This window comes from Corvus cornix, chromosome 1A (assembly GCF_000738735.6).
Source record: "Corvus cornix cornix isolate S_Up_H32 chromosome 1A, ASM73873v5, whole genome shotgun sequence".
Taxonomy (NCBI): Eukaryota; Metazoa; Chordata; class Aves; order Passeriformes; family Corvidae; genus Corvus; species Corvus cornix.
In genome coordinates, this window is record NC_047057.1 from 32,902,464 (window position 1) to 32,927,377 (window position 24,914).

At 42.4% G+C, this 24,914-nt stretch overlaps 1 protein-coding gene across 5 annotated transcripts in view; it reads left to right on the forward strand.

The window, feature by feature from the left end:
* Positions 1–24,914, forward strand: part of TBC1D30 (TBC1 domain family member 30) — a 53,147-nt gene that overhangs the window by 163 nt on the left and 28,070 nt on the right. The window contains exons 1-2 of one of the 5 annotated variants that reach the window (XM_039571135.1): positions 207–563; positions 2,851–3,015. In XM_039571135.1, the coding sequence (XP_039427069.1) occupies positions 311–563; positions 2,851–3,015 (418 nt within the window). In that variant the 5' untranslated portion in view covers positions 207–310. Of the gene's footprint in view, positions 1–206; positions 564–2,850; positions 3,016–22,652; positions 22,965–24,914 lie in introns of those variants that run through there. The other 4 variants (XM_039571136.1, XM_039571139.1, XM_039571137.1 and 1 more) reach the window with 4 other exon arrangements.

Below are 24,914 nucleotides of genomic sequence, written 5' to 3' on the forward strand. Positions count from 1 at the left end.
GGGGGAGCAGGAGCGGGACGGCCAGCAGGACGGCGGTGACCTCCGTGGCAGCCGCACAGTGCACGGGTACTGTGCCCGGTGTCACCGCCCCGAGGCGGAGCGAGGTCCCCGCCCTCCCCGCCCCTCGGCAGGTGCAGCGCCCCCGCCTCCCCGCCCGCCCCGGCCTCTACCACGGTGCGCGGGGAGGGAGCGGAGGCGGGCGCGGCGCTCCTGTCCGGCTCTCCCGCCCTCTTCCCTTTCCCCTGCCCGCCCCACCCCGGCGTGTGGCCGTGGAACGGGCTGAGCCCGGAACCCGGCGGCGGTGCGGAAGATGGATGCGGGGGAGGCCGGCGCGGGCGGCAGGGCGGGCAGCAGCGCCGACAGCCTGGCCGAGGAGGAGGAGGACGAGGACGAGGCGGGTCCCGGCAGCGGCCGGTCCAGCCGCACCTCGTCGCTGGTGAGCGGGCTGCTCACCGAGCTGTACAGCGCCGCCGAGGCGGCCACCCCCTCGGGCAGCGCCCGCTCCCGCGCCCTCCGGGAGCTGCAGCAGCCGCCGAGCCAGGTCAAGTACCTGCGGCTGAAAGGTACAGCCCGCCCCGCCTGCCTGCCCCTGCCGCCTCTCCGCTGGGGCCGGGAGCTGCCCCTGCCGCCTCGCTTTTCCTCTGTGCCTGCAAGGGAGTCCTTCCCGAAGGTGCCCTCCGTGCCTGCGCGCACGTGTCTATGTGTGTCTATATCCAGGCTTTCTGCATGGCCGTGGCTCCGAGAAACTTCCCACATACTGTTAGCTGAGAGCTCTTCAGACCAGGCCCTCCTGTGCTGTTCCTCCCTCTATTGTTTCAGGTGCCCTAGGAGCAGAATTAGGGTCGTCTGCTACTAGTTTCTGTGATAGACTGCCCAAGCTCTTGTGTTTCTGCGAGTTTGGTGCTTTTCCTCACTTACAGTAATGAATAAATGTCCAGTTTTTCTTTCTCTTTCTTTCTCTTTCTTTCTCAGTCCTTATTTTCTGAATCTAGAAGACATGCTACACGTACAGTGTCATAAGAGAGAGAGTTGTTTTTCTCAGGTCCTTTTAGTTCTACTGGACAAACTAAACTGGACAACTGTAAAGCTTATTTGGAGCTTGGCATGTCTTCCGGAAAAAAAAAGGGGTGTAATGAAAAATGTAAATGCTGGAGTCAATCAGAATCTAAATGGAATTTTCAAAGAATTCTTAGGAAAATTAGGTAGCCTCAACAGTGCATGTTTGTGAAAGACTGAGATGTGCAACTCCAAGTTGAACCAATGAAGAGGAAGAGAGAACAAAGGCCTCTTGTCTCCTGATGTTTAATCACTTTTACTTTTGATGAGGAAAAAACCCAAGAGGTGACTAAATATGCCTGTTTTTCAGAGCTGTACAAACAGCTATCTGCTTCCGTGTTTGGCTTCTTAATGAGATGATACGGCATCTGATGTTACTAGGATGTAGCTCGAGTTCTTCTGTGTGTCCTTTGGCAACCTGAGACCCAACAGGAAATTTTCTTGTACAGAAACACATTTTGTGGTATTTCATTCGTTTTGCTGCCAAGTTACTTGTTTTTACAGGGACAGCTAACTGGCATGAATAGGAAAGAATAAAACTCATCTGACAGCTCTGGTAGTGACTGTATAAGTAGGAATGCAACTTATTTTTTTTTTTGCTCTCAGAATCCATAGATCTGGTTTTAAATCACCTTGCCTGTTACAAGTGATTGAGAATTCCATCTGAGCAGCAGGTGCTGAAACAGGGAAGTGTCTATAAAATACAGAATTGTTTTATCAGTGGCTCCCCTCTCCTTGCAGTCATACTTTTCACTAGGCCATGGTTGATGGTCATTTCAGCCTAATTTGTCCTTTTCTTTAGGCTTTCCAGAATTTTTGTAAAAGATTTGCCACATGAGCTGAGCTGTTTCCTATCCCACTGATAGTTCCTTTTCCTGGATGCATATGTATTTTTCCCATTATATCAGGTTACTGAAGAAGGGATTTTTTGGGCTGATTTTCTTCCCAGCGTCAGGGGATAGGGGCTGCATTGAAAGTGATAGTTTGAAAACTTAGCTTCAGGGAGCAGGCAGCTGTGTAGATGCTGGTGGCAAGCTGTACCAGGCTGTTACAGGGAGGAGCTGAAGAGGTCAACATGTGATAAGCAAGACCCAGGATTTCACTGGTGGGGTGAGCCTCTGAGAACAGAGCAGAGGACTCAGAAAAAATAATGGACTTAAGACATCTCCCCAACAACTCCCTTTTCTGGACCTGAAGTTCACCTTACGGGGGGACAGCAGGAATATTAGAAGTTAGCTGAGACATTTTATGAACTAAAGGGATCTGGTGGCACTGTGACTGACCAGGGGAGATAACTGAGGCCATGACTGAAGCCATCTAGTTGCATTTTAGTGGAAAGAATTTCCCACTTAGAGGTCATTCTGGAGTTGCATTTGTAGCTTTGCAGGCAGCTTCTTGAACATGTTCCCTCGTCTGTTACAAGTGTATTTCTTGTCTCTGCATAGGCAGTTTCTGGAAGGTACTGTATTTAAAATGTATCCCCTGGTTGCACTATTATCAGTATATTCTGGCTACATCTGTCATGTTCCTAGGAGTTTATAACAGCATAATTGTTAAGATTCATACTCTGTGCAATAAATTGAAGTACTTTTGTTTAAAAGAAAATTAAAGACTTTGGCTCAGATTCTGAAAGTGTTTATAACTGGGAATTACCCCAGTCAATAGAACTTGTCGTTTATAGAGAGCTTGTATATGTAAATGTTTGCAGGGCGAGTGCCTTTGCGTGTCAACTACAATAAGCTGTTTGTGAATGTCTTGGCCTGTACTGAAGTTGTTTTCTCTGCTTGTTGGCAGATGTTGATGAATTAACAACTATAAAACGAGAACTGAATCACAGAATTTCCGTTCAATCAGCAAAGCTGCTCCGTCTTCTGAAGCAGAAAGACAGGCTTGTACAAAAGGTCCAGAAGAACTGCGACATTGTCACAGCTTGTTTACAGGCAGTTTCCCAGAAACGCTGTAAGTACTTTCTGTGTACTAGTGTAAGTAGTTTATTTCATTAAGGTGGGCAGTATTTTAAGCCCTCACACTTAATTTAAAGTCAAGAGGCCAGGCTATGCTATTCCTTAGATATGACTGGCTCCTACTGATGTCAGTGGTACCTGGAAACAGGCAAAGTTTAACTAGCTCAGCTGGGTAAGCTGCTGTAGCCCCAGCTGTTAATTTTTTGTAACTCCTTTCTATCAAGTTGATCCAAGGTGAGGTGTATTAGTAAAAAAAAACCTACTTCCCTCAAAGCCCTTTATCAGCATCAGTGTTTTGGGGGTTTCTGAGAGAGTGCGTGGGAAAGAGAAGAAATGCTGTTCTTTCATTGTTTAGCCTTTTTTTCCTGCACAGTGAAACCTTTTTATTTGACTTGGCAAAGTTTTCACCTTAAGATAGACTGAAGTGCTTTTTGGTAGTTCTGCTAAAGTAAAACTGCATGTGACGTGATATGTAAGAATAAATAGAAATTATGCCTTTAGAAAAGACGTGAAAATAACCTAATGTTCCATCTTATTTTTTCATTAACATGCAGCGTGACAGGTACAGAAATCTTCAGGTACAGTAAATAAAGCATGGTCTTTTCATAAAAATGTCTGTAGGAGCTTTGAGGTGCATGTAAAGACTTTACTAAAAGAATTTTACTGTAGTGGCATGTGCTGACGTAGTCTAGTTAAGAGCTTGTCTATTAGTGTGAAATTAAATTTTTAAGCATTTAAAAGCGTTCCTTTGTTTTACTTAAACCTGGCATGAAAGTTCTTGGCTGTCATGTACTCTGTAGGCATATTTCTTTTCAAAAACTCTTTTCTTAATGTCAGCTTGAGAACCAAGGCCTCCATGACACTAGTATGCAAGCATATACAGTAGTCTCCTTTTAAATGAGACTACTTGAATTTTCTTCATATTTAGAGGATTTGGCTGTAAACTCTGAATCTTTTTTCCCCCCCATAGTGGGGTCTCTATGTAGAGGTGGAACTGTAGTCTTCAATTAAACTTAAGTTAACATTCAGATGTTTAAGTGCTACCTTTAAGCAATCTATACAGCCCAGTTGCAAACAAATACTGTTTCACAAAAAGGTGGAGATTCTGTCTGACCCTTTTTGAATACTGCTTGACAAATTAACTCCTAGTGGTAATTTCAGTAAGTTCAGAAATTACAGGGCTGATAAATTTGATGTCTTATTTTCTGCTCGAGTGTCTATCATGCTTTAACCTGTTTCTACAGAGAGAAAAAAACAGGTACTGTTTAAAAAACTGCATGCTCAGGACTGTGTTCAGTGTCAGAAAGTTCAGGATCTGTGAGTTTTGCAGCTCACACAGGGAGCCATCCACTCCTCAGTCTTAGACCTATGCTGGCTCTTGGCCTCTGCTGCATGCACAGAGGAGTCCTGCCCCCCTGACAGCTTTGGAGCCCACATCTGACTTTCTTGTGCTTCAGGACCACTGATAGCCAGCACAGTTCTTGTAGCATTTGAACCCCTGAGTGGGTAGAGTAAATGTAGAGGAACAGTTGCCAGGGACAACTTCATAACTTACTGTGTTTCTCATTATGCTGCTGACCCTTGTCCCTAGTAGATGATGCATGTTTTGCATACAAGTAAGTATTCCCATAGAAAATAAAATTCACTGCAGAGTGAAATGTGTTTTGGTTGGACACATGAATGGTCATGGCTCTGTTAAAGGAATGATAAATTGTTCTGTAGGACATATTATAAAATCATATATCACTGTACAGTACACTGTGCTGTACTTGTAGTTTGTAGGATATATGAATTAACTGTTCCATTTTAGTAATACTTTTTTTACCCAAATTTAAATAAAATACTCCAATGAAGAGAGAAATCACAGTGATGACCTGATGGCAAGCATGGCACATGTTTCTCTTGTGATTTTGACTTATTTGGGGTAAGAAGATATATGTTTGTTCTGGAGCACTATGAACTATTTCAAGTCCATAATAGAAACAAAGTCTGCTTTATACACTTAATTATATCATCTGAGAAAAGCAGAGATCTTTTTCTTGGATGATCTCAGAGATCATCCGAGAAAAAAAAAAAAAATCAAGGTTTTGCAAAGCTGTCATCTAAAGATTATGCGAAAGACATCTCTTTCTTTCATCTCCCTGTATTTTATATAGTGACAGCTTGCTTTCATTACTAAATATATTTTGATTGATCAAATTGCAAACCAGAAGTTCCTTGAACCACAAATTTTGATTGATGTTAATTAAAACAAACCCAAAAGACAACCAACAAACAACCCAAACCAAAACCATGTATTATCTGTAATTTATTTAGAAGTAAAAGCATCAAGTTTACGTCAGTCTGGCTGGAAGCAAGCAGGAATGCTTGAATTTGATTCAATATAAAATTACCTGAAGTTACAGAAACAGAAAGTTCATTAATATTCTCTTGTATTTTTAATGAAGAAATAATTTTAGTAGAAAATTTCCCAAATATATAAGTAATTTCTCTGTCATAGCTGTGTTGCTGTGGTGGTGCTATGTACCTATAATAACTTTAAATGGGTCTCATGCTGTGTTCAGAAAGATTCTTTGTATTCTCTCTTCTAATACTTGTTTAGAAACTATGATTAAAGTATTAATCTTCTGTTATTTGAGCATTGTTTCTGTATAGAATTCTCTAAGATAACAATAAACATTTCCTTTCTAGTTTTTCTTTCCCTTTTTCTGGTTTGATTTAATGCAGAGCCAGTAGAGGGAGACAGAATATTTTATTTTGTGCAGAACTAGAAGTGTATCTCTAGTTTTGATAAGGATACAAAAGCCTTCCTTAAACATGAAGGGAAGCGCTTTACAAATGCAGTCAGGCAATAGTTGGATGAAAAGATTTAGCATCAGGTTGTCAAATAAATGTTATCCACAAAGGAAATATTAGGTTCCATATATAAAATAGATGAAAAACAGTGGCAAATGGCTTTTTAATTATAACTGAGATCATTAATTCCCACATGGTTGTCAAAGTTATTCAGAAGCTCCTGACTAAGTGAGCTGAATGTTTTGGAACTCAACTAGAGAAATCCAGAGGGTTACGTCTGTATTTATTAGTGGTATTTGTGATCTCTTTGAGTGCATCTTAACTGGATAGAAAGGCAGCATGAACTGGCATCATCTGAGCACAGGTTTGTCCCCCGCATGTCCCTAGAGCATGGACAGTTTCCTGGTAGAAGGCTGGGCTATGAAGTCTCCTCAATTTCTGAGAACGAGTTACTGTCTCTATAGCATCAACTTTTCTCACAGGGAACTCAGAGGAAACTGGGAAAGCATTGCCTGATGTTATTTGCATGAATTGTGATTAGCAAAGAACTGAGTAAGATTACATTACCATGTGCACCTCAAAAAGTGCAAAAATTTAGATATGCAAAAGTACTCTAACATCTAGATTAAATTTCTGTTTCCTGTCTCCTCATTCCCTACTTCCACCCCTTTAGCTTCAGTCCTACTGCATGTGTTCTGTCCCATTTTATTTTTTTTTCCTGCCAAATGCTTTATTAGCTTTTCTTACATGGCCCAATCTTTAAATATTGGACTTCTCAGCTCTGTTCCATTTTCCCCATCCCTGCATCTTGTCTGTCTTGCAGTGTCTACCCAAATTACTCCCCATCCTTGAGTTTTCTTCACATTATTCCTTGGTCCCCTTCATATGTTCTTCCTTGTCTTTTTCCTGCATGTACTAATTATCTACTGGCCCATTTTCTCCATCCCTCCTCTTCCCTCAATGTGGTTACAAAACCAAGCCAGAAATTCACAATTTTTAGTTCGTAGGATGAAAGTTTGGTTAAAGGGGTAAGAACAGCTTTAACACAATATCGTGTGGACACAGCTAATATTGATTTGATTGAACTTGAACTTGATAAGGTTCTTGGAGGAGATGAAAATTTTTCACAATGAAAACAATCAGCCACTGAAATAATCTCCCCAGGAAAGTGGTGGATTCCTCAATGTTGGATGCTTTTGAGATTTGGCTGGACAGGATGCTGGGCAATCTTGTCTAGACCATGCTTTTATTGAGAAAAGTTGATGATCCTTGAGGTCACTTCCAACCTGGTATTCTGTGGTTTGGTGATTGATTTCACGCTGGATCAGATGTCTTGCAACATGGGGCAAGTACTTATGTACATATGTAATAATTCATGCATATCAAATTTTGCCTGTGACTTATCTGTCTCTTCCCCCCCAGTTCCCAGTAGTTTGATGTACTGTTGCAGCATTTATATGCAGTACTAAAGCATATAAATAGGCTTTAACCTGGAACACCCCAATTGCTCTGTTCTAATTTTTTTATTTCTTTATGAAGACTTGAGTTACTCAGTGAATATTGGTGCTATGGCAGTTTAGTGGAGGTAGGCTGAGCACTGGTTAGCAAGGATTTTCCGATCCATTTCTGTGCTGGTTTGCCAAGGGTGAGGTAATGGAGCAGTTAGAAAAGGAGAGAACCTGTGTTTAGTGATGCTAGAGCTTGGCTCAGTGGGCATGGTAGCTGTGTGCTTGGTCCACCAGCTGCACTGGGCCACTGGGCAGCAGTTCTTTTGATCTGGATGGTGAAGTTCACCTGCTGGTCCCTTGGGATGGGTGTGCACAAGGGAAAATGGCTCTACATCTAAGTGTGATCTTAACTAACTTGTTCATTGTTATCCAGCATTATTAATAAATTGTGTAATTTTTGAAAAGATTACTGAAGAGCCCTTCAAAAGAGCCACCTATAGTGATGAATATAAAATTAAATGCCATTTGACTAACGTACTTCATTCAGCTTCAGCCAGGAAAGATTCTGAAAGCTTATTCAATTTCAGTTGGAGCCTGGACTGAGAAGGATTACTTTTCTTTTAACACTTAGCTTGGAGGAGAAGGACTGCAAACAGCAACCTTCATTTCTGTGCATCAGGTCACGAAGAAATGTTTCAAAAAGTAGGTGTGTGTCATGTTTACTATTTGCTAATGTAAATTAGATTGTGTATTCTGGGCATCTGTTAGTTAGACTAGGAGAGAGTTTCAGTGTTGTCAAACATAATACCAGCTGTGTGAAACGTGGACTGACAACTAATCACTAATGGAATAATCCCAAGGAGTTTTTAGGTAGTGAATTCCATGGTTACTTTCTTTTGATGAGAATATCATCTTGGAACTGGTCTTTGAGCAGCACAGCCAGGATGCTGGGACTTAGGGAAATAGTTTAATGGAGCAGGAAGTCAGTAAAGTTCTAGTATAGCACTGTGTACCATCCCTCTCATAGGATATTCTTCTAGAGAACTATCAACTTAGTACCCAGATTTAAAGTGTAATTGTGCTGCTGATGGAATGTGAACACAGAGCAGATCTTGCAAGTAATGAATTTTGACATCTTTGATTCCTTGATGAGCAGTAACATTGGTAAGCCCTAGGGGGAGAGACCACCCCACTGCACTGTCTCCAGCCAGCTCTTCAGGATGATCTGTGCTAGCCCCAGAATGCTGACTGATGTGTGAGTCAATAGAAGCCATTGGCTGGCTAATGAAAAATACTTCAACTGACTGCCATCTTCTCTTGCCAATATTTTCCACTGTAAAAACAAAGCTGTAATATAAATTCTAAATTGGCAAACTGTGCAGTCAGTTTCCCTACAAACCTGGCAAATTGTGTGATTGTGCAGATTTGGTACCTCTCAGAGGCCACTTTGAGGCCATTTTCAGTTTCTTAACTCCCAAGGTGAAGTAAAGTTTCTTTGCTTTTCTGGTGTTGAAAAGATAATTTTTTTCTTTCTTTTTTCACTGAAAGAAAGAGGCTGGATTTGCTGTCTAATTTGGTCATATATTGACTGAAGTTTTTGTGGTCTGTGTCACTGCAGAATATCACATTCAAAAGGTGGCAAGAACGAAGTGCTCAGAGCATTACAGAACCTGGAATCCTCACTTTTGAGGGAAATTCTGCTTTAAGGATACAGCAACTAAAATATCTTGTTCCAGCATGAAATAAAACACCCACTCACAAGAGTCAATTGCTTATGCAGCAAAATTCTGAAAGCTTGCATTTCAAATTAAAATGCTTTGTTCAGATGCCTTTTTCATTTCATGTTATGTAACGAGCCATTTTCAAGTAAGATGATAAAATGTTTAATCTTAAAAAGAGTCAAAATCATGCTTTTAGCATTTGGAAATCTGTTTTTATCAAAGATGACATTTTGCTATGAAGGACTTTGCTTTCCACAAGCTGGTATTTTATGTCAGACCTTTCCATTAAAGTGGTTTCAACCAACTATATTAGAAGAGATCTTCCTGGGAACATTCAGCAAGCCATCTCTGCAGCTCACTCCCTGGCTGCTCAGCACTGGGATTGCCAGGCTGGTTAGGGAGCTGAGGAGCCCACATGCATTCCTAAACCATATGTTTTCCTTCTGACTCTGTAGGGGTTATATGAATCCTTACTTTTCTGTGTCACATACTTTCCTAACTACTTTGTCCCTAAGTCTCACCACTGAAGTGTCTTATGTCTACCAAAAGTAACTCCCAGCCTCCTCAGAACAAATACTATCTCATAATTGGCTAAAATTTCAGCAGTTATTGAAAATGGCTTTTATCATGGGCTCCTTCAGCTATATTATTCAGGATTTAACTGAGCAAACTCTTTTGGTGGCTGCTTTGACTAGCATCAGGAGCCAGAGGCAAGATTGCCTTTGTTAAAAGCCCTGGGAGTCTGTTTCCAGGGACACTGGGCTGTGCTCAGTATCAGCACAGGGTGTAAGACTACACCTGACTGGCACTTTTTTCTTTTAAGTGTCATTCTACTGCTACTGTTAATAGGGAATTGGTTGCATTTGGAGCTGGGGTCACTGCTGCTAGTAAATTCCTGGGGACAGTGTGGAGCCTGCTGACTAGGAGACCATTATGTGCTTGAGGAAGGTGCTGCCTTCTGGCTCACTGCTGCCACTCATTTTCCAGTTCAGTGAGCTGCTGTGTCTGGAGGGGTGGGATTTTTCTCAGAAAGGGAAATGCCAGGGGCTCAGGGCTAGGTGGAAGCTGGGCAAAATGAGCAGCTGACCTTGGGGCACTTGCCTCTGAGAGGAGAGAGCCTTCAGTTGCCTGTTCACTTCTGCCTGTTGGGCATCAAACTTGGCCCCAGACGTGCCTCACGCAGAAACAGGTGGCTGCTCTGAGGCATACCAGCCCTTCACCCACAGGAGTGTGGTGAGACCTGGGAGACCCTGGTCAACCAGCTGTGGCATTCCACTTCTGTATAAGCTGTGGGCCCTGTGAAATGGAGAGCCATGCTCCTGCATGGCTCCTTCCATCTTGCCCCACTTTGAATGCTTGCCCTGTAAAAGGCAGACATCTGGGGTGAGGGTGTGGTGGGGCTAAATTGGCCTGTCTGAAGTGTGTTGTGTAGGTATGTTCTGTAGTTGGCCTCAGCCTCTAAAAATGAAAGGTGCACCTTGCAATGGTCACCTGAGGTTGTGAGAGAATCAGCCACTGATTAACTACAGATAGTTCTCTTTCTTTCCTCCCTCACTTTCTCCCTCCCTTCCTCCCTAATAAATAGTTCAGCAGTATTTTTTTTTAATGATGTAGAAACTTGGTGGGATAGTAACAGCTGAATGTGGTTACAACATAGAAAATTACTTGCAGAATAAATATTTCATTTTTTATCATGGAACTGAACAGTAAATTCAGTAAATAATTTTGTAAGCAATTATCTGGCTGCTCAATCTAGGCCCGGTTTGCAACAGAAAATGCAGATTGTTCAGTATAGGGATGTACAGACCACAGAGTCACTAACAAATTCTTGTCCTGCAGCATTTGGTGTAGGATGTTGCAACTGTCCTTTGTCAGTGTGCTAGCAGCTGTGATGGCAAGGAAATTGGTTGAGTTAGTGCTATACCCGAGGTTGTGTTTATTTTGGGTATGCATACAACTTGGAGGCTGACTGCTTAGCTGCTTCTCCATATTTTTCTGTGTAACAGTAATCCTGTTGCTGTTGCAAAGTTGTAGCTAACCTCACAGGATTAGCTTTGTAATGCATGTAGAATTTTGACTCCACTGAATTACACTTTTCACAACAGCTGTGCCACAAGGAATTGATGTACTGGAGAGTACTTGTTACATTAAATACTTCCTTAGTATTAGAAATAGGGATTGATGCAACAGATTATTGTGTGGGGGGCTTTTTGGATTACTTATCAAGCAATACTTGTAGTATTTATATACTAATTTGCCCGAAATAAGTGGTTCTCAAACCAGTGACCTCTTATTTCTTTGGTACTGAAGTAACTTTGGGAGATGGGATTTGATTAGTTCAAATTGAGGAGGCATGCTGGAGGAAGGATGCTACGGTTTGGAGACAACAAAGTCAGAACAACCTGTTCTCTGTCTACAGTCCCTGTCAGTCAGTCATGACATGAGAAATAACTGGCAGGCATTGCTGTTCCCTCTGCTCATTTGCAGCTATTCAGATGGATACCTGATCAATGGTAAAGTTTTGTTAGTCTAATAGTTCTGAAAAACTGGAAAAGCTTTTATTTAGTCAACCAGGGATTATTGTGATTAGATGAGGTGAAGTGCCAATTTCCAGGTAGGTTCAGGAAGAGTGTGAAACAGCTCATCCTGCTGCAGCCCAGCAGCTGCATGTCTGCCCTGGGGCAGGGCTAGTGTTGGCTGTGGGGGCAGGAGTGGGGTGCAGAGCCCAGCTGAGCAAAGGGCTCAGCCTGCACGTCTGTGTGCGAAAGCGTTTGAGTGCTTTGCTGCGAGGCGTTGTCACATCCAGGCTATAACCTAGGAGTTCATTGCACTAACTGGCAATTTGCAAGGAAGCTGGCTCCACAACCAGTGGTGCCAAAGGCCACATGGGAAGCAGTGATGTGTGAGAAATGCACCTGAGTACATTCATATTTCACAAATCTTTAGACACTTCTGAACTGATGGTAGATCTGCTCCGATTCCTGCAGGTAGTGAGAGCCACAGCATCTGTGACAGACATTGAACAATCAAGATGTAAGGGTTTGTTTGTGTGTATAAGCTCACAGCAGGGGTGGCTGTGTGAGCTGCGTAACTATAATATCATGTCATTTCAGTCTTTTAATCTTTTTCTGACAAGCTTTTGGATGTGGAAACAGCCTGAGAGAAAAAGTTCTGTCATTAGATCGTATGCATAGTCTTTCACACTTGCCTAGCTGAGCACTGCCTTCTCTTTTATTCTGCTGGGGGTTACACTTCTGTACAAGAAACAGTGCTGTTCTTTTTCCTACTGAAATACTCTTTTCTAAAAAAAAAATAAAAAAACCAACCCCAAACATTGTGAACTTGTAGGAGGGTTAATGGGGCTTCAGTGAAAATACCCAACAGGGTATATGGCCTTTAAGTAACACAGATGCATTTTATCTCCAAGTGGTACAGGCTGAACATTCTTTGGTTGCATTAGCCTTTGAAGAAAAGATTTCCTGGATACTGAAGATCAAATGGAGAGTAACAGCTGCTTGGGATAATCAGTGCTAGGAATAGACTGATTTATGGAGCATCAGGCAGTGCCAGCAGCTATGTTTCTGCAGCTTTGAGATAGCTTGATGTTTAAAAACAAAATGCTAGAAAAGTGGGCTGTGGAACTTAGTCTGTTTGGATCAATAGTCCTGCTTTTAAGTCTGCACTGGGGCAGCTCTGAAGGAAGAGTTAAATGAGAATATCAGATTTTAAAATGTTTTTCTCTTTGAAGCTGTTAATAACCTGAATTTGATTTACTAAGCAGTAAATGAGTGCTCCTCACATACCCTTGAAATTTGCCCAAGAAGTCTATGTTCTATCTCCACATTAGATCATCTTACTTACAAGCCTATCATTTATCTTTTTCTTAGTAAAAATTGGAACCTTCTTGCTATGTTTTGTAAGCAGTGAAACAGCTTCTAAATTTAGTTCTCTGTAAATTATTGGTAGCTTCCTAAAATCACAGAACCTGATACTGATCAACGTGTTTTCCTTGCCATCTGTATGATACATATGACCAAAAGACAGACCGTGAACAGTTTTTGATTCTTGGGCTGGATTAGGTATCATTGATAGCTAACATTTTAATTTTGGGTGTGTGTTTGTGTGGTTCTCATTGTTTGTTTGGGTTTTGGAGTTTTTGTCCCCAACATATTATTGCTAATTTCTTGTCTCATCCAATGCTTATTGGCAGAAATAGCTATTGGACCTGAGGTCCTGAAGGAAAAATAATTGTGCAGTAAAACTAAAGGAAGTCAGAGTGAGGAGGTAATCAATATACAGAGCTGATATTTTTAAAAAATGTATACTAATCTGAACAACTCATTATTACTGATATTTATAGTAATATCTAGAGAGGTCTAGAAGTCAGTATCTATTGAGCTGGACAAGGTAGACATCACCGGACAAATAGATGGTATGAGATTCTTTGAAAAACAAACTTAATGGGACAAGATTACTTGAAGGCTGGCAGAAGAAGCACATGCTTAAAGAAATGAAGTGAGTTGTCCCATGCTACGCAGTAGTAAATAAACAACCAGAGCTTTGCTGTTAGCAAAACTCATGCTTGTGTGGTATTGTACATGCTCAAAATCAATTTTAATGGCTCTAGGCTTCAGTACTAAATGAGCCTTTGATTAATCCTAAACACATCCAATTCAATAAACTTGCCCTGTAAGAGTAGGTTGTGAACTGAAATTTTGTCATTTAATTGTTGAGTCTAAAATCTTGGAGTAGTAATGGTGTTGGAACTGATAACTATTTTCTCCTCTTCATCTCACAAGCTTCATCATAAAAACTCTCTGTGTCAAACTTGCTTAAATGACTAACGTGTGTATCTTTTTCAGGAAGTGGAGGCGGTGATTTGAGGTTCTTTTGCTTTGCTAGCTGCTTCTGTTTCCAGAACTTGGAGAATATGCTCTGTGAAGCTATGGCCCACATGGGAGATGAAGAGAATTAGGTGGTCTGGAGGACTTGGGGTTGCAGTAGCTTCACATACATGCAAAACTTTCTTTATGGCACTAGTGGCATCTGCAAATGGGAACCAATGCATACATGATCAAAGACTGCAGTGGTGGTGCAGGCCTTGCTATTGACTGATCAAGGTTTGTGGTTCCAAGAGCTCTATGGTGCGTATATGAGCTTCTCCAGGAGTCAGCAGCATTCCCCTCCCCAGCTCCAGAAAGGGCCATGTTTCTGTTCTGTGTAACAGAGCTCTGTCCATAGAGGCCATGTGTACTGGGAGAGAGGATCCGAGCTGGAAGCTGGACTCTTATCCTTGGGCAGTGCAGGACAGACTGGCTCTTTGCTACATGTCTAATGAAAGCCTCCCATGGTCTGAACCTAGTCTTTGCTGCACATTCTTAGCATTACTGCAAATAAGTATGGATCAATGTATAAAAACTTTTATGTATAAATGTGGTCCTATTTCCATAGTATTTCCTGGCCCCAAACAAAGAGATTTTGTCATTAATAATTTTTCTGACTTTGGCAATTAATTTTTAATCTATAATCTTTCAAAGTGTTCTATTTGTGGATAAATCTTGTCTTGGAGACATAGGATCATTTTTCTTTTTTTTATTATGTTAGGGAGATAAAAATCCTGCTGTTTCTGAAATAGCAGTTCAGCTCGATGAAGCTGGTGATTCACACTATAAAATTCAATTTGTATGCTAGGTGCTAAGCAAATAATCAGATTCTAATAAAGGAAGAGAATTTCAGTTTTAGATCTGGGACCTGCTATGACCTCAATTTTTCTGCAATATTATTTAAGCATAACTACAAGTCATACCTGTCAGAATTCTTTTTTTCATGCATTGCATTAGTTTTTCTGCTGACTTGGTGACTTATTTTTTTAAATTACCATGTAGCATTTAAGCAGGATTCTGGAGTGTGAGTACTGGCCAAGATATGCATTTACTTCATATTGCTTAGCAAGGTTAGGGAACATTTCTTAACTTCTATAATCATACTTTTCAGCAGTATTTTTTTATTATGTAGGCCTCTTCAACAATTTTTCTTCTTAATATATTCCTTACCAAAATATTTGAATTTCTTTGGTAGACACAAATAATTTCTCTGACAAAAAGGTCATTTGCTCTTCAAAAGCTCACTTCAATTCATTACTTTGTATTTAATTTAAAAGGTGTTCTCTCTATATTTTATCGACCATATAAGCATTGCTATGACTTTTATTCCAGTTGTTAACTCTAGGCTTTATGCTACTGGTTACTACAGCAGTTAAAATATATTGTTACTTTAGCAGTGCTTGCATGACACATCTTTTACTTTGCTCATGAGATGCAGCTATCTACTTAAGGTAGCTGTGTATGATCTGCTTTACTTTATAGTTGGCACATGAAGCCAACAAGTGAAAAAAATTGATTCTCCCCCTCCTTTTATTTTTTTCATCACTGCTCCTCAAGTGGCAATTATAACTTCAGAGTTTATTTATGCATTTGAACCAAATTAGAAAAAATATAATAAGAAACCTAGATGCTGTTGTTGAATTACAAACACACAGCCAATTTTACAACATTGAGATATCTATCCACTTATCTATAATTTTTCTCTGATTAAGAGCTTGTTAGAAGCATGTGGAACATAGCATTTGGAAGCTTCTGCAGACTTTTTTTTGGTTGGGTGTACTTTCATCCTTTTGGAAGACAACATGTATATAAACAAAGAATTAAACGTAAAGTGGACTTCAGCATTTGATTAATCACCTGTTTTAGTGTTTGTACATATGTTTTCATGAATGCTAGTGTGTGTGCTTTCCTTATGGTCATTGTAGATCTAGTCTGTCTTCCTCTTGTTGCTTTAATATCCAAAACTCTTCACAACCTACTTTTTTCTCCTTTGTCCCGTCCTTATAATTTCTTATTTAGTATTCAAGTTTGGCTCATGCCTCCTACCTCCATCCCACATGTGTTTTAAAACAAGTATGTTTTCAATTTCCCCCCATGCTGGCATTTTCTTATAGATGTTTAACCATGTTGAAGTTGTGGATGATTAACACTGATCTCTTAGCCCTCTTATTGACCATATGCGTTCATGGTGTGTCCCTTGGAGCTCATCTCTGCCATGAAGGCTGTAGAAACAACAGCAGCTCTTCTATTAAGAGTACTGTCCACTATGCTTTTCAATATCATCTGGCTGTACTTCTTTGTCTGCTAATGTGTTTTCTCTTATTTATTTTTTTTTAAAGCAGGCAGTCTGAGGTTTTGCTGTGCTTGTGCAGTACCTGTAGTAATAGTGCTGGAGTCCAGAATTAGGATATTTACAGGCACTGCAGTGAATACAGATAGCTTTAATAGTATCTCAGGTGTACTCAGTTGTGTAAATTTGTTGTCCCCTATTATTGGCATAATAAGGTGAACTAACTGCTGTCTTGTGATCAAGCAAAATTAGTCTAAGCTCTTTTTTGTTTCCCACATAGTTCTGAGTAAAATCTCTGCCTTGTTCTTTCATTGTAGCTATTGAACCATATGTTAGAAGTTTCCACATCACATATGTTTTATAATTTCAGTAAGGTTTTTGGTTTTTTTCTGAAATATTTGAGGTGCCTCTGATCTGTGCTGCACGATGTTTGAAAAACATGAGTCAGTTTCTACTTTTTGGGAATTCTTTCAATTCTCTCCTTTTAAGCTCTGGGAACAGTCAATTCCCAGTGATGGGCCTGGATTGAAATAGGTCACCCTTTGCACCCAGCCCATTGGCACTGGTTGCTGTCACTTTTGTGCTCAGGGTTGCTGAATTATAAGCAAATTTAAATTCTTCTATTCTCAAAACCAGTTTACCTAGGAACTACAGAATACAAGCTTATAAATGGTGTGCTGGTGAGAGTTGGTGACATAGGAGAGTCAATTATTTGTGAAGTAAAGCATTTGAATATTAACATATTCAATGTTAGCTTGATGTGATGATGTTGTAGACAGGTTTAAGAAAAGCTTCTGGCTTACTGCTGAGGGGTTTTCTGACAGGGAAAACAGGAGCTTTTTGCTCTACTGGAACGAGCACAGATCTGGGAGATGAGTTTATGCAGTTCTGCTGTTGCTGCCTGTAACCCTGGTACTATACAGATGTTAAGTCTTTCTGCACTTCCCTCATTCATTTAAACAGTTATGTATCTACAAATGGAAAGAGGTTATGAGTAGGTTCAGGGGGATTACAGGCATATCTGTATGTCTGTTTTAGCAACCTGCAATGCTTGTGAGGGCTTTCACATGCTCACCTATGTGATCCAATTGCATAAGCATCTTGTGCTACTCTGAACAACCAAGGGATTGAGGGACTGCAGTCAGCCTTACCTGCACTGATTCCCTGCCTAGGAATGTGGTGCCTCCCTAGATGGGGAACTGGTCATCACAGCTCCATCTCATTGTGCTGTAAACTGCTAGAAACTGCTTTCACAATTAATTTACAGATATATTATATTTTCAAGTGCTTTCACTAATGCTGGAAAACTTTGGCATACTTCTCAGGGTGTATCCGCCAAAAATTTCAAGAAGCAATATGACTATGAACATTATTCAACTTGAAAATAAACTTACTAGACGTAACTGTCCATCACTCCCAAAGAATAAATTACAACACACACTTGTGGGCAGGGGATGCTCGCTCTGTTGAGGGGACCTTCTTTTCTCATCAATCCTGTCCTAGTGTATGCAAGTGTGTAGTACAGAAGGCACGAGTGGATAATGTGTGTGGGAGGAAAATGGGAGAATAAGATTAAAAAAACAAAACCCCACAACTAAAGATCACAACAAAGAATCTTGAGTCTGAAGTTCTCGTGGCTGAATCCTGATTGTGATAGCTGAAGGATCATGTAGTGCATATGCAGTTGTGAGCATCTTACATGAGTTACAGACTTGTAATTTCCTGTTAAAAGATATATACCATACTAAGCAGTGCTATTTTAATGATTTTCTCTAGATTAGTCCTCAATAGATATGGCTAAACATCATAAAATCAATATTATTTTTCAGATCTCTTACCTATAAACAAGAGAATTCCCCAGCTCCTCTGTCATAAGCTCACCAAGAACAAGTGTGCTGTTTTAGGGCTTCCTTAAAAGGAAGGCTCTATTAAAGTGTAATTACTGTGCTTGCAGTTTTTGAAGGGGGAAATAAGTAATAAGGTTATGTGCCTGAAATCTAAAGGAACAGGAAACATTTGACTAGCTGCACTCTTCCTTAGACTAAATCATATAAATTTTGTTCTCTGTTCCTGGAAATCATAGATGTTATTTCCTGTCCATTGTGTAGTTTATATTTGCGCTGAAGACCTTTGTAGGCAAGGATTAGCTCTGCAGTTTTTGTCTGTGATGTCTAATATAGGACACAGCGAGGTCTTGACCTCTTTTGTGACATTTGTGTACAAAGTGATACAAATAATGATAAATGCAATGAAAAAATGCTGTGTTGATGAGGCTGTGGTGTATGAACACACTGCACCATTTTCCTGAGCCCTGCTTTCAACAAGTGCATAGAATTAACCTTCTCTAGGCACAAATACAGTAGCAAAAACTCGTTTTTGTATTTTTTCTGGAACCATCCTTTGTGCAGTAAAGACAGCTCTGGATTACTTGTTTGACAGCAGAATCCAGCTTGGTGGCAGAACTGAATCTGTTAATCCATAATCATGTTTCTCCTTCTGCATAATACAAATCTCTCCACTTTTGCCCCCAGGCTCCCTTGTTAGGTGCTCCTGCAACAGTGATGCAAACAGATACACAAAACAGTGCTACAGGCTCTGTGCTTGGTTGTCCACACAGTAGTTGCAGGTAGCTGGTGGATCACAGCATGCACTCCCTGCACTGTCTGAGGCAGCACGTCACTACCAGGGGCTGTGGACAGAGCAGTACAGGCAGTGCAGGAGGGAATGCTCTGCTTGCAGGCTGAGGTGGGAGGAGTGCTGGGCTGTGCCACCTCACAGGCTTATGTGTTCAAGGGACACGTGCTGTAGCATCGCTGTAGCACCTGTGCCCCTGTGGTGTCGAAGACCCAACAAGCCAGAGACCTCTTTTCAAGCTGTCAGAGCTGTCAGAGGTGCGTTGGAGGAGTATGAAACCCCGGGCGGGTTGTGCTTGCTTTTAGGCTTTTAGGATCAAGCAGAAAGAAGCAGGGCTGTTTTTTCAGAGAGGATGTTTAATAATAGAACACACATAGAACTGGGTAGGATAGGAGTTTTGTGCTCCAGTAGTGGAGATGGTTTAATGGGCTAAATGTATTTAAAATAGTTTTGCCTTCTGGGATAATCTCAAACCGGCTTACCTTTTCTTGTCTCCAGTGTGGACATATTTCATTCCATTTGTTTTCTCTTGTACACTGTCATTTGAAAGTGAAATCTTTTTTCTTTTGAGCCTCATGGTGAACGACAATACACATCAAAACATATGTTGGTTTATTTGCTAACTTCTGTAGAGCTATTTGAAACCCAGTGGTAATAGGGTTACATTTTCTGGATACATTTCTTGGCTCTTTAAAGTGGTGTATGGAGCTCCGGGGTTTAGCAGACGGTGACCCTATGATTTGGTCAATACGACAATTGTGGTTGCAATACATTTTTCCCCCTCATCCTATTGATATATATTTCTTTCTGATATTTGCTGTATCATCAGCTGCTGTAGTGCTGCTGTCTAACTGTGATTTCCAAAATCCTCTTGGATTAATCATATGACAGTATTATCATACAGTATACTTACTATGTTTTTTCATGGGTACATGTTGCTTTAAGTATTTTTGCCACCATAGGTGTCGAGAAGTGTGGCAAATAAGCTTTCTTCACAGACTTTGACTGTTTTACTGGGATGTTGTGATGCAAATCAGAATTAAGGAAGGTCTCTACAATTTTCTGTGAAATAAAGGGGAGGATGTGGATTTCATTAAATACAGTGACCCAGCTGAACATATCTTACCATTTTTAGTCTTTTGATTACATTCAGTCTTCTTAGCACACATCAGAAGAGAAGTGGTGGTGAATTGTGCCTTCCAGTAATCCTGGGCTTGGGCACTTAAAGCTCCATGCAAATAGGTTCTTTAAAAGTAAGATTCCTCTGTGGCCCCATTTCTGCTGCTGTTCCTGTCACTGTCCCATCTGTTTGTACTCATTGTCCCTTTCTGGCTGCCTGTGTTTTACCTCATTGTCCCAATGCAGACAGAAGTGGGCTAAAGAATGGAGAGGTTTAAGGTAAATGGAGTTGGTCAAAATCTGGTGGTGATCCTGGGACCGACCATCCTAAGGTTGATTGTAAAAAAGGAATAAGAATATACATAGTATTCTTAAGAAGTTCTCTGTCCTTAAAATGGCATGTGTAGCAGATGGTGGTAAGACTGTAAAGAGGTACCAAATGAGGAGGTAAGGTTTTTCAGAAAGTGACTCTGTTGTGTGGGAGGGAGTACATGAACTACAGAGGGAGGAAAAAAGCAAAGTCTCACGATTATTACAAAATACTGGAGCTGAAATATCTTGCCTAGCCAAACATTTTGATTTTTTTTTCCCCTCAGAATCCTTTCTGAATGTCATCTGTCTTGTCAGTAAATGCCAGTGAGGGCTTGTGGACATGACCAGACTTCCATGCACTGGTGGATCAAACTAGAGTCATGATGGTTGACATGTCTTGCCACAGGCAGATTAGACCTTTGCCTGATCAGTGATTAAAACCCAGTGCCATCTCCTTTTCTAGAAGCTAGGTTCTTGCCCTTAAGATATGTATATGTGAGCTTAATGGGAGGCTTATCCCTGCCTCTAAAATCCATTTATACTAATGATCTAGTGAGTCATCAAACCTATTAGTATGGCTTGGCTTCTTCATTTTGTCTCCTGAAGTTCGATTTTGCTTTTTTTTCTTCAGAATAACGTTGTATTAATTGGCTGGCATGTGGGAAATATCCTTAATGGTATGCTTGGAAGTACCCGTGTGCCCAGTCACAGAATGATTGTCCTGATTGTTTCCAGTTTTCTTGTAGAGACAAGATGACAAGTAGGAGAAATAGCAATAGTGGGGATACTGAATTCTCATTTTGAGAGCTGGTTTTCCTCATCAGTTAAATATTGATGTCTTTCTTAGACCTGATTTCTAATTATTTAAAAATTGAAGGTAACACAGTTTAGTGCGATGACTGATTCTCACTGTATGGATAATGAGCGATTTCTGAAACTTTGGTTATGGCTTCTGAGACTTTGGGCAACGGCATGTGGTGTTGGATTAGTCAGTCTTGAAATGATCCAGGAATGATGTGGTGCTATTTGCAAAAGATACTCAGGAAAGAGGAGAACAGTATTACAGAGATAATCCAGCTATTTCTGTATTTAAATGTTGCTGTTATAGTCCCATTGGTACTATCTGTGCACCTAGGGAGACTAATTGATTTCAAATTTGATGCTTTAACCGCTAAATCATCATCTCCAGCTGGCACTGAAATAAAGTGATTTGCATCGTCTACATCAGCAGGGAAGTGTCACCTTTGTTAAAAAAAGAACCACCGACACACAGACTTAATTATCTATTCAGAGTGCAAGCTAACAGCTCAAATGCAGTGACTTTTCTCCAAAACGAAGGCAGATATTTAAGGAGGTGTGATCAAAATCACACTTCTCTGAAAGCTGAACAGTGACTTCTAAAGATAGTTATAACTGATTTTTAAAAAAGGCTTGATTCTGTGTTTTATATTGTGTATCTTTTATATAATTGGCTTTACTGCTTATCTGTTGACAGTTTTCTCTCTTCATAATGTGACTGAGAAACACATCCTTTTAATAAAGGACCAAAGTGTTTCAAAGCTACAGTTGTTGGCAGGTAGACCGAGACTTCTAGTAGCTTGGTCTTTGAGCCTGACTAATGTGGTGTGCTAAATCTGCTCTCCTTCCACAGAAACGCTGAGTGGTTTAGGTTGTAAAAGCTATCATTATTTCAAATGCTTTTCCTTCTTGTCAATCAAACCCCTAGTTTGAGAATCTGTATGAAACCCTTTTAAGATGCTCTTAGGCCAAATAGCACTGGAAAATGCATCTAATAAAGTGCTGTTGAATAGCTTCTTTTAACTATTTAGCGCATGGCATATCATTACTTGTAAGTGCAGTTGCAATGTAGATTCATAGAAAAGGCTGTTATTTTAGCTGAGGATGTTCAGGGTCTCTGTGCTGGAGAGTGAGAAACAGAAACTGTGCAGTGCACTTTCTTGTACTGCGGCTGGGGCTGTCCTGAGCAGGACCCCAGCCTGCCCTGGCACTGACATGCTCTTTGCTCCCTGCTCCGAGGTCTGATAGTGCTTGTGGGACTCCTTTCCAGGACAGCTTTTTGAAAGGGGCAGCAGGACTACCTATGTTTATGTTCAGCTGTAGGCTCGAGTACCACGTGAGAAGACTTTTGGCGGATATTTAGCTCATTTCATTCTCGGGAGAAATGTCAGTATTGCCGCCTGTTAACAGGCGTCAAGCGAGCCGTGTCCGCATTGCCCGTGCTGGGGGTCTCCGTGTAGCCCGGGGGATTGTCCTGGAGCCCCTTGGCACCGCTGAGCCTCACCACTGCCGCCGGGGCTCCCTTTATTTCTAACCAGAGCTGCTGCTCCCCTTCGCCCGCTGCATTCCAGGTGGTGCTGGAGGAGGAGGAGAGGCTGCTGCTTTATTCAGGCAGTGATGCTAGGATTGTGGGCGGGAACAGCTTTTTTTTTTTTCCCCTTTTTGTCTTTCTCCTCTCCTTGTCCTCCCTCTTCTCTCCCGCACTTGGATTTCGCTGTCTGCAGTGCAGGTCCCCGCATGCCATGCCCTCCACCCCGCCGCCCTAGGGCGAGCCCCGGGCACCATGCGGCAGGACAGGCTCACGGGCTCGCTGCGGCGCGGGGGGCGATGCCTGAAGCGGCAGAGCTCGGGCGGCGGCGTGGGCACCATCCTCAGCAATGTGCTCAAGAAGCGCAGCTGCATCTCCCGGACCGCGCCGCGCCTGCTGTGCACCTTGGAGCCAGGTACCCGCGCCGGCCGGGCGAGGCGGCGGCTGCCGCCCCGTAAGCGGCTTAGAGGGGCGGGGAGAGCGGCCGGGGCCGCGGGGTCGGCTCGGAGAGGAGGCGGCGGCCGGCGGGCGATGAGGGCCGCGGGTAGGCGCGGCGGGGCGGGGGGCAGCGCCCGGGGGCGGCCCCGGCCCGAGGCAGACGCTTCTGTCCGGCCGCCGCTGCGGCAGCCCCGGCGGGGCCCGGCCGGCGTGGGGCGCCGGGTCGCGGCCTGGGGCCGGCGGCGTGTCCGGCGCGCGGGGCTCCCGCCCGCGCCGGGCCGGCCTGGAGCGGGGAGCGGGGCCAGCGAGGTGGCTCCGCGATGAGGAGCGGCGGAGGCACCGCGGCGGGGGCGAGGCGGCCCGCGGGGAGCGGGGCCGGGCCCAGGCGGGAGGCCGGGGGCGGCCGGGGCCCTGCGGCGAGGCAGCGCGCTGCCCCTGCCCCGGGGCACTCCTCCCGCTCGTGTCCCGCCCGGCTCGCGGATCCGGGCTCCGCTCTCCAGATCTCCCGGTCCTTTCCCTGCTCCTCCCGCCCGGCGTCGCCGCCTCGCAGCGCTTTTGTGTCGTCTGCCCCTACTGCCTTTCTCCCTCCGTCTCCTCTCCCCCGGGTCCGGCGACTCAGCTTTCCGCCAGTCTCTCTCCGAAGTCTCTTCGCAGCCTCCCCAGACCTTTCCCGATAAACCTGCTAACTCTTGACCTGCCGGAGACCCTCCTCCCGCCCAGCCTTTGTCTGCGGTAGGGTGTTGTCTAAATTTGCAACTATACCTATCCCAAGGGGGAGGCATCAGCTCTGCAGCTGTATTTTCTAGATCCTGCCTCACTATCAAAATCTTTTAAGAACTGGGTGGTCAGCAAACAACGTGTGTTTATTCCAGTGAGGTGGGCTCTCAACAGAAGCACTGATGCGTGGTCATGACTGAATGCTAGATTCTAGTTGCCTGCCATCAAAATTTCGGATTTTTTTTAATATGAAATATCAAGAAATTTAAATTCAATTTACCATGTTAGAACTGTCATTTGTAGCTAAAACATTGATCTGTTGCCTAATCGTAGGCATTTACAAAGCATGGAAGCCAGAGATACACTGAAACATAGACCAATACATTGAAATAAACAAGGATCAGTTTCCCATTGTACTAGCTGTGTGTGCGTCAAACACACAATGCTCACTGCCTCTGTGTTTGAGATGAGTTTCAGAGGCTGTTATTAATAAGGTCTCAGATACATTTTGGGATACATTTATGGGATTGCTGTTTTTAAGATTTCCTAACTTGTAATTCTCAATGACCCCTGCTCCAACCGTAGTCAGCTATTATCCCAGGTAATGAGGTTTTCTGGATAATGACATTCTTGTATTTACACTCAGATAAAGATCAGAGAATGTGATTGGAGGCGTAACTATGAATGCCATAGTCCTAAAAATCCCACTGGTTTGGGGTTTCCATATTGTTCATATGTAGGTAAAGGCAATAACCCCGTTTGGGATACGTGTTTTCACAGAGTGGTGGAGATGGGACACCTAATGGGCCCTTAAAAAATATGCTGGATGAAATATTCATATATACTTATATACTTAGTGTCTGTATTAGCTGTCTGTATTGAGAAGTTTTTTTGAGGCTGGAGATTTTAGATGTGCTTTGATACATCCCAGTGAGCTCTGGCTCCTGATAGAAGTGGTTTCATACAGAGTTACTCAGAATGTTACTTTCAGAGATAAATTGCAAGGCTAAGAATCTTTCTGAAACAACAAGCAGCATAAGGTGATAGCTTACATTGGCACTTCTCTTTCCTCCAGTGTGGGCTCCCACTGAACACAAAGCTGCTTTAGGCCTTTTTCCTTGTTTATTTTTGATAAAATATTTATTTGCATTCTGTGGGAGAGGTTTCAACAGCTGTCAAGTATAGCCAAGAACCCATACTACTACTTTGC